At 36.0% G+C, this 10,000-nt stretch overlaps 1 protein-coding gene across 1 annotated transcript; it reads left to right on the top strand.

The window, feature by feature from the left end:
• The first annotated feature begins 589 nt into the window (after positions 1-589).
• LOC137652362 (gamma-butyrobetaine dioxygenase-like) lies at positions 590-9,757 on the top strand. Its single transcript, XM_068385728.1, has 5 exons — positions 590-755; positions 2,099-2,204; positions 7,527-7,714; positions 8,328-8,447; positions 8,714-9,757. The coding sequence occupies exons 1-5, from the start codon at positions 678-680 to the stop codon at positions 8,720-8,722; spliced, it is 501 nt and encodes a 166-aa protein (XP_068241829.1). The 5' UTR covers positions 590-677; the 3' UTR covers positions 8,723-9,757.
• Positions 9,758-10,000: the final 243 nt, after the last annotated feature.

The following is a 10,000-nucleotide window of genomic DNA, read 5'->3' as shown; positions in this document are numbered from 1 at the left end:
AAAATACAACGAGAAAAACACAATGTCATGAATGTCTATTTAAAGATAAAAAGTAGATTCGACTCCAAACCCGGAGGTTCGAAACATTATGGAACGCGGCGTAACACATTGACATAAATTCATGTGACCGGTTCGCTGTTATGGAACCATAAAGCAGTTTTCAAGATCATGATTATTTTTCATTGCCTGGAATATCCAGTTAATGTTCGTTATTATTGTGAATAATATTTTTATTCATAAAAGTAGCTTGTGCTCGCTTCAAGCTTACTTGTATCCACGGGACTCGTAGCCGATTTCTTGTTCGAGACTTACGGAAATCTTCTCATAATGTATCGTCTAAAAAAAAGATAAATCAAGAAGACATTGTAAGTCGAGAAAATACCATAATTAGAAAATAAACTTTATGATTAAAATCAATCTTGAAAATTAGAAATAGAATTGAAAACAGGAACAAGATCAATGAAAACTTACGTCACAGGCACCGGAGAAAGAAATCGACGAGAGAACGAAAACATTTGGTAATTCCCACATAATCCCGCATGGCAACCGTCTTAGAAAGGCGGAGATATAAATACCCCGAAAATGTGTACGTGACCCATTGAACACCGTGTCCTGAGCCAGTGTGGTCTGTCGAGATTTCTATTTCTGAAGTTAAAACTTTGTATAAACCCTTGAAAATGGCCGTGAATTGTCAACGTACATCCAGAACACTGAAGGCTTGTGCAGCTGCGTTGAAAAAAGGCTTAAGTCAACAGGTAAGAGAAAAAAACACTGGTTTTCTTCCATAGATGTTCAGCCGTTTCCAGACACACCTGTATCTTGAATTAATCGATTTAAAGGGTTGATTTGGTGTTAATTCTATATCAGTTCGCGCTGTAGTAACTGTTTTAAAAGTCTCATTGCATGATAAACAGTAGGAGAACTGTCGCACGTGGATTTTAAAATCGATAAACGCTTTCGCCTCTGAAGTCACGTACGCCACTCGAGCGACGGAAAGAAAAAGCCGATATTTTAGTATAGATTTGTCAATTTGCTTTAATTTTTGTTTAGTCATTACCATTTTCCAGTTTTCGTGTAGGTGTATCAATTTATAATGACCTTTAAAAGATTAATTCTTCTATTTGTGATTCCTGTTGACAGTCGCTCCCCTGGCAACAAAGACGAGCCTTAGTATACTCTCCCTGGATCTCCCCCTCCCCACCCTTCTCCCTGGAACCTCTCCCCTCCCCCCTCCCCCCCCCCCCCCTCCTCACAGGCAGCCTCGGGGCAGGTCGATGAGTGACCTCTATCAGTGTTCTTGGTTCACATGCATTTTGTTACATGATCCCTACACTGATTTATCGTGTTTTACATTGCATTATTTTCTTTCGTCCTTTTACTTCTTTCTATTCGGGTACTTAGAAAATCTCTCTCTCTCTCTCTCTCTCTCTCTCTCTCTCTCTCTCTCTCTCTCTCTCACGGTTTTATATTCTGTTACCTAACATTGCTCTCTCTCTCTCTCTCTTTCTCTCTCTCTCTCTCTCTCTCTCTCTCTCTCTCTCTCTCTCTCTCTCACGGTTTTATATTCTGTTACCTAACATCGCTCTCTCTCTCTCTCTCTCTCTCTCTCTCTCTCTCTCTCTCTCTCCACGGTTTTATAGTCTGTTACCTAACATTGCTCTCTCTCTCTCTCTCTCTCTCTCTCTCTCTCTCTCTCTCTCTCTCTCTCTCTCTCTCTGTTATGTAGAAAATTAAATCTTGCCGGTTTATTCGGTTATGTAACCGGTACAAAATCCACGACCTTACACTTTTAAAACTTGTAATTTATTAGAATTCTTGTATACGAATTTTTTTTCTTAATCTTGCCTTTCGAAGTCTCCATGTTTATGCGAATATATTACTCTTAATATCGATATAATATTTAATTAAATCATAGGGTTATTTGCTATAATATCCTTTTACTTTTGTTTACATAACATTGATTACTCGATTTGGAATCCAATGTAACGATAATTGCCTCTTAAAGGATGATTAGCTGTAATCTTAACATGGTAGCATCATAACGAATTGTATTTTAGACTCTGTTCTGTAACTTCTAAAATTGTATTTTTCTCTCCAGGTACGGCTCAAGAGCCATGCCGCGTCAAGCCACATTAATGTCCGCAGCCTCAGTTTGGCATCCAACGCCTGGCAACAGCTGGCCCTTAAGGAGGAGCCTATTCCAGGTACGGAAAGTTTGACCCGTTTTTTTTTTTTATGGTCGGTTTTTTTTATTTGCTCTTTTCGGATTTACTTTGGAGAGATGTGTTGTATAGGAGATTTTGATAGGTTTATATATTCTATACTTATAGGTTTATATATTCTATACTTATAGTTTGTATATTTATGCCCTATTGGTGATTTTACATATTTGTATATTTGTATATATAGGCATATATGTGTATGTATACATATGTATGTGTATGTATACATATGTATGTGTATGTATATATGTATACATGCATATATGTATGTATATGCATATATGTATGTATATGCATATATGTATATGCATATATGTTTATGTATACATATGTATGTGTAAGTATATATATATATATATATATATATATATATATATATATATATATATATATATATATATATATATATATATATACATGCGCACACACATACACATATACATATACACATTCCACATATATACATATAGTTTATATACACACACACACACACACACACACACACACACACACACACATATATATATATATATATATATATATATATATATATATATATATATATATATATATATATATATATATATATATATATATATATATATATATATATTACTTATTATGGCTCCCATTAGGCAATTCAATGTCAAACCCACCTCACTCCTTATATTTCATAGATATTACTAATATTTACCACTCGAATTTCAAGTTCTGTGATAATTTTGCGCTTCAAAGTATTGGAAGTTTTTATGTCCCTTACGCTATGAATTAAGCCTTTACTCAGAACCATGGAATGTTAGCTGCTTAACAGAGAGAGAGAGAGAGAGAGAGAGAGAGAGAGAGAGACCCGGGTTAGCAACCTTAAATTTAGATTAATCGGAACGAGTTAGCATTCGTGGGCTGCTTCTTGTGGTTCGTGACCATATAAGAACTCTTTTTATCTTTTTGTTGCTAGGGTAGCTGGGTGGCTAATTTCGCTTCAACCGTCTCTTCTCTTTTTTTTTTTTCTTCTCTTCGCTCGGCTCTCTCTTCTCCACTTTCCTCTTTTTCTCTCCGCGCTTCTCTATACTTTATCTTTTTATTCACTTCTCTGTAATCTTTTTTTCTTTCCACTTCTCCCCGAGTTTCCCATTTTCTGTTCTTACATCTATTTTTTTTCTTACCTTCTCTTTTTCTTTTATCTTCTCTTTTTCGCTTTCCTCACTTCTCTTTTTACTCTTTTTCCCCTCAACTCTTTCTCTTCTCCTCTTTTCTATTTTTATCATCTTGCTTCTTCCTTTGTTTTTCTCTTCTCACATAGCTCCTCTTTTTTTTCTCTCATCACATATCCCTTCTTTCTCTTTTCTCTCATCACATATCCCTTCTTTCTCTTTTTCTCTCATCACATATCCCTTCTTTCTCTTTTTCTCTTCTCACGTATCCCTTCTTTCTCTTTTTCTCTTCTCACGTATCCCTTCTTTCTCTTTTCTCTCATCACATATCCCTTCTTTCTCTTTTTCTCTTCTCACGTATCCCTTCTTTCTCTTTTCTCTCATCACATATCCCTTCTTTCTCTTTTTCTTTTCTCACGTATCCCTTCTTTCTCTTTTTCTCTCATCACATATCCCTTCTTTCTCTTTTTCTCTTCTCACATATCCCTTCTTTCTCTTTTTCTCTTCTCACATATCCCTTCTTTCTCTTTTTCTCTTCTCACATATCCCTTCTTTCTCTTTTTCTCTCATCACATATCCCTTCTTTCTCTTTTTCTCTCATCACATATCCCTTCTTTCTCTTTTTCTCTTCTCACATATCCCTTCTTTCTCTTTTTCTCTTCTCACATATCCCTTCTTTCTCTTTTTCTCTTCTCACATATCCCTTCTTTCTCTTTTTCTCTTCTCACATATCCCTTCTTTCTCTTTTTCTCTCATCACATATCCCTTCTTTCTCTTTTTCTCTCATCACATATCCCTTCTTTCTCTTTTTCTCTTCTCACATATCCCTTCTTTCTCTTTTTCTCTTCTCACATATCCCTTCTTTCTCTTTTTCTCTTCTCACATATCCCTTCTTTCTCTTTTTCTCTTCTCACGTATCCCTTCTTTCTCTTTTTCTCTTCTCACGTATCCCTTCTTTCTCTTTTCTCTCATCACATATCCCTTCTTTCTCTTTTTCTTTTCTCACGTATCCCTTCTTTCTCTTTTTCTCTTCTCACGTATCCCTTCTTTCTCTTTTCTCTCATCACATATCCCTGCTTTCTCTTTTTCTTTTCTCACGTATCCCTTCTTTCTCTTTTTCTCTCATCACATATCCCTTCTTTCTCTTTTTCTCTTCTCACATATCCCTTCTTTCTCTTTTTCTCTTCTCACATATCCCTTCTTTCTCTTTTTCTCTTCTCACATATCCCTTCTTTCTCTTTTTCTCTCATCACATATCCCTTCTTTCTCTTTTTCTCTCATCACATATCCCTTCTTTCTCTTTTTCTCTTCTCACATATCCCTTCTTTCTCTTTTTCTCTTCTCACATATCCCTTCTTTCTCTTTTTCTCTTCTCACATATCCCTTCTTTCTCTTTTTCTCTTCTCACATATCCCTTCTTTCTCTTTTTCTCTCATCACATATCCCTTCTTTCTCTTTTTCTCTCATCACATATCCCTTCTTTCTCTTTTTCTCTTCTCACATATCCCTTCTTTCTCTTTTTCTCTTCTCACATATCCCTTCTTTCTCTTTTTCTCTTCTCACATATCCCTTCTTTCTCTTTTTCTCTTCTCACGTATCCCTTCTTTCTCTTTTTCTCTTCTCACGTATCCCTTCTTTCTCTTTTTCTCTCATCACGTATCCCTTCTTTCTCTTTTTCTCTCATCACATATCCCTTCTTTCTCTTTTTCTCTTCTCACGTATCCCTTCTTTCTCTTTTTCTCTCATCACGTATCCCTTCTTTCTCTTTTTCTCTCATCACATATCCCTTCTTTCTCTTTTTCTCTTCTCACATATCCCTTCTTTCTCTTTTTCTCTTCTCACATATCCCTTCTTTCTCTTTTTCTCTTCTCACATATCCCTTCTTTCTCTTTTTCTCTTCTCACGTATCCCTTCTTTCTCTTTTTCTCTCATCACGTATCCCTTCTTTCTCTTTTTCTCTCATCACATATCCCTTCTTTCTCTTTTTCTCTTCTCACATATCCCTTCTTTCTCTTTTTCTCTTCTCACATATCCCTTCTTTCTCTTTTTCTCTTCTCACATATCCCTTCTTTCTCTTTTTCTCTTCTCACGTATCCCTTCTTTCTCTTTTTCTTCTCACATATCCCCTCTTTCTCTTTTTCTCTTCTCACGTATCCCTTCTTTCTCTTTTTCTCTCATCACATATCCCTTCTTTCTCTTTTTCTCTTCTCACATATCCCTTCTTTCTCTTTTTCTCTTCTCACATATCCCTTCTTTCTCTTTTTCTCTTCTCACATATCCCTTCTTTCTCTTTTTCTCTTCTCACGTATCCCTTCTTTCTCTTTTTCTCTCATCACGTATCCCTTCTTTCTCTTTTTCTCTCATCACATATCCCTTCTTTCTCTTTTTCTCTTCTCACATATCCCTTCTTTCTCTTTTTCTCTTCTCACATATCCCTTCTTTCTCTTTTTCTCTTCTCACATATCCCTTCTTTCTCTTTTTCTCTTCTCACGTATCCCTTCTTTCTCTTTTTCTTCTCACATATCCCCTCTTTCTCTTTTTCTCTTCTCACGTATCCCTTCTTTCTCTTTTTCTCTTCTCACGTATCCCTTCTTTCTCTTTTTCTCTCATCACATATCCCTTCTTTCTCTTTTTCTCTTCTCACATATCCCTTCTTTCTCTTTTTCTCTTCTCACATATCCCTTCTTTCTCTTTTTCTCTTCTCACATATCCCTTCTTTCTCTTTTTCTCTTCTCACATATCCCTTCTTTCTCTTTTTCTCTCATCACATATCCCTTCTTTCTCTTTTTCTCTCATCACATATCCCTTCTTTCTCTTTTTCTCTTCTCACATATCCCTTCTTTCTCTTTTTCTCTTCTCACATATCCCTTCTTTCTCTTTTTCTCTTCTCACATATCCCTTCTTTCTCTTTTTCTCTTCTCACGTATCCCTTCTTTCTCTTTTTCTTCTCACATATCCCCTCTTTCTCTTTTTCTCTTCTCACGTATCCCTTCTTTCTCTTTTTCTCTTCTCACGTATCCCTTCTTTCTCTTTTTCTCTCATCACATATCCCTTCTTTCTCTTTTTCTCTTCTCACATATCCCTTCTTTCTCTTTTTCTCTTCTCACGTATCCCTTCTTTCTCTTTTTCTTCTCACGTATCCCCTCTTTCTCTTTTTCTCTTCTCACGTATCCCTTCTTTCTCTTTTTCTCTTCTCACGTATCCCTTCTTTCTCTTTTTCTCTCATCACGTATCCCTTCTTTCTCTTTTTCTCTTCTCACATATCCCTTCTTTCTCTTTTTCTCTTCTCACATATCCCTTCTTTCTCTTTTTCTCTTCTCACATATCCCTTCTTTCTCTTTTTCTCTCATCACATATCCCTTCTTTCTCTTTTTCTCTCATCACATATCCCTTCTTTCTCTTTTTCTCTTCTCACATATCCCTTCTTTCTCTTTTTCTCTTCTCACATATCCCTTCTTTCTCTTTTTCTCTTCTCACGTATCCCTTCTTTCTCTTTTTCTTCTCACATATCCCCTCTTTCTCTTTTTCTCTTCTCACGTATCCCTTCTTTCTCTTTTTCTCTTCTCACATATCCCCTCTCTTTTTCTTTTTCTCTTCTCACTTATCCCCTTTTTTTTCCTTTTTTTCTTCTCACTTATACCCTCTTTTTTTATTTTTCTTCTCACTTATACCCTCTTTTTTTATTTCTCTTCTCGCTTATCCCTCTTTTTCTTAACTAAATTCTTTCCTCATTTCTTATCTCTAATCGCTTCTTTCGCTTCCACTCTTTCTCTTTTTCTTCCCCCTATTCTCATTTTAATTTAGTCGTCCTCTCTTCTCTTATCTCTTCCCATCACTTTTCCCCCTTCTTCTTTTCTCTTACTCTTCCCGCATTTTCACTTTTAATTCCCCTCTTTTTCCATTCTCCGTTTTTTCTATTCCCTCTTAATTTTCCTCTCTCTCACTTTTTTTGGTTTGCTTTTTCCTCCTGTTCTCTATTTCCCCTCTTATTTCTTCCACCCTCTCTTCTCTCTCTCTCTCTCTCTCTCTCTCTCTCTCTCTCTCTCTCTCTCTCTCTCTCTCTCTCTCTCTCTCTCTGTACTGGTACTGTAGTTGAGTGCCACAATCAAAATGTCTTAAGCAAGTGTATTGAATGATATCATTTTTCTTCCAGACAACGCCGTTGCCTGGGCATCTACAGAACGCGGATTCCTCCGGGTGGAGTTCGGGGACGGGACTTACAGTGACATGCCCTATGCCTGGCTGAGGAACAGGTGCAAGTGCTCGCAGTGCTCCAGGTTCCTGTCCTTGGATAGCTACGTTGGGGAAACCGACCACGATGTTCACCCTGAGATCATACAGGTAAGCTTTACATTAAATTTACGTATCAAGGGTTTTAGTAAATATATCTTCTGTTGGATTTAAATGTTAGTTAGATTAATTACTCTGGACTCTTTTTTACTCTCATACATAATGTCTTTAGTTATATCCATTATTGATAACCAGGTTGTAATTTTGTAAATTTTCTTAACCATGATTGAATAGATAAAATATATTTACTTGGTAACTTATATCGGGTGAGAAACTTTCTAAACTTTAAGAAAATATAACTAGTTCACTGAACTTCTGATGTTGGCATCTTTTTGAAAATTTCTTAACTATGTTTGAGTAGATAAAATATATTTACTTGGTAACTTTTATCGGGTGAGAAACTTACTAAACTTGAAGGAAAAATAACTAGTTCACTGAGCTTCTGATGTTTTGTACTTTTTTTTTTTTTAATTTCTTAACAATGTTTGAATAGAAAAGAATATTTTCACTTGGTAACTTTCATCGGGGAGAAAAACTTCATAAACTTGAAGAAAAAATAACTAGTTCACTGAACCTCTGATGTTGGAAGCTTTTTAATATCTTTAAAAATACCTAAGCCCTTAATATGTGAACAAAAATAATCATGATATTCTTTCTCTTTCAGAGGACTGAATCCGGTCTGGTCATTGACTGGAGTGATGGGCATATCAGCAAGTACACCTCTGATTGGCTCCGATCAGCAATTTTCATTCCATTGTACAGCGATGTTCACACATTTGCCGAGGTGGGTGGAATTAGAGCTATTTTTTATATGGCTGTTATGGCTTCGTGCTATATTGTACAATTATTGATTTATATAGGTATCGTTGGTCAGCTTAATAAACATGTAAATTCTAGTGAAGTAACCTGATTTTGATAATTAATAACTTTAATAGTCTCTCTCTCTCTCTCTCTCTCTCTCTCTCTCTCTCTCTCTCTCTCTCTCTCTCTCTCTAAAATAGTGGCGAATGTGTTGAAATATCTAATAAATTTCTATTTAATTCTTTTCAGGCGACGTGAGCAGCCAACACCCAAATCTTGACACCTGCGTGGTGAGGACTCTGACCTCATCCTCGCTGCCAGATCACCACGCAACGTTTTGAGAAGTTTGAAACTTAAGTTTTTGTTCCTGTGGAATGAATAATACTCTTGAATATTGGGCGGCCCAACTCTTGAGGCCGGAGATGCGTGAGGCGAAACATGGCACCCGCATCTTCTCCGAGAGAGTGCACGCACGCGCGCACAAACAAACACGCACGCTTGTTTGAACAACGAGGCATTTCAGGTCCTCGCGAAGCATTTGGCAAAGTGGGCACTTCGTTACCGTTCGGCTTTGACGTCCTTGACTACATCGGAAGGATATAGAGCCACACTTGCACTAGAGGCTTCTGTACCATCGACAATCTGTTTAGAGCGTTTTGCTGCCTCTGTGACTGATTTCCTATTTAGATATTTTGTATTCTTTTAAATGGTAGTTTTTCTCTTTTGATCATTATTTGGAAGTCGACTGTCTTATTTTGTACGGGATTAGAATTTTTTGTGGCATGTCAGTTCACAGGCTGGATTTTTGTTGCATAAGATTTAAGGAAATATGAGAATAGGTGCTAAGGATTTACTGCTTCTCACTGAATGTCTCTTTCATTCCAATCAGTCGCTCAGTATTAATGTAGGAAAACATTAATCAAAACTTAGAATACTGTAGTGCAGCGAATTATAAAGATGCTGTACTGTAGAAAACTAATGTAATCATGCTATCTTGTATTTTATGAGTTTTATTGTATGGTTATGTAATATTCTTCAAAGGACTTCTACAAGATTAAGAGTAGTGGTAAGAATTTTGGTCAAGGTACTGGATTCCAAAGTATGCTTTTGAAGTCCTGGAAGGATTTATGATTATGTGAAGTTGATGTTTTGGGTTGTATGCATTAGGATGATTCATTATATGATGCAAAAGATATATTGTTGTCTAATGTATATTGGAAATATTATGTTGCCCTTGACTTGTTAGTAAAGGCATTTATTTTCATTATTTTCTAATAAAGCTCTAAATGATTACATATGATCTTTATGAAAAATATCCTTACCATTAGCAATAATGATTCTTTATTTTACCATAAGAGTTTTTGATATTGAATGCTTGAAGTACGATAAGTCTCTTCCGCAAAAAAATGATTAAACTCAATGTCGAAAGTGATCGCAATAGAATAATAATCTTAAAGATTGTTAGGTAATATAAACAACCTCTCTGTTTAGTTTGACTTAATATGGTCAAAGACTTGTTTGGGCAATAAGCTTGAT

Source organism: Palaemon carinicauda, chromosome 13 (assembly GCF_036898095.1).
Source record: "Palaemon carinicauda isolate YSFRI2023 chromosome 13, ASM3689809v2, whole genome shotgun sequence".
Lineage (NCBI taxonomy): Eukaryota > Metazoa > Arthropoda > Malacostraca > Decapoda > Palaemonidae > Palaemon > Palaemon carinicauda.
Note: the sequence above shows the minus strand (reverse complement) of the source record. Positions and strands in the feature narration are given on the sequence as shown.

Excerpts from the sequence above, each read along its gene's own strand:
- LOC137652362 (XM_068385728.1), top strand. The coding sequence starts at position 678 with ATGGCCGTGAATTGTCAACGTACATCCAGAACACTGAAGGCTTGTGCA. Across the intron at positions 756-2,098 it reads AAAAAGGCTTAAGTCAACAG|GTACGGCTCAAGAGCCATGC; the intron begins GTAAGAGAAAAA and ends TTTTCTCTCCAG. Across the intron at positions 2,205-7,526 it reads TAAGGAGGAGCCTATTCCAG|ACAACGCCGTTGCCTGGGCA; the intron begins GTACGGAAAGTT and ends TTTTTCTTCCAG.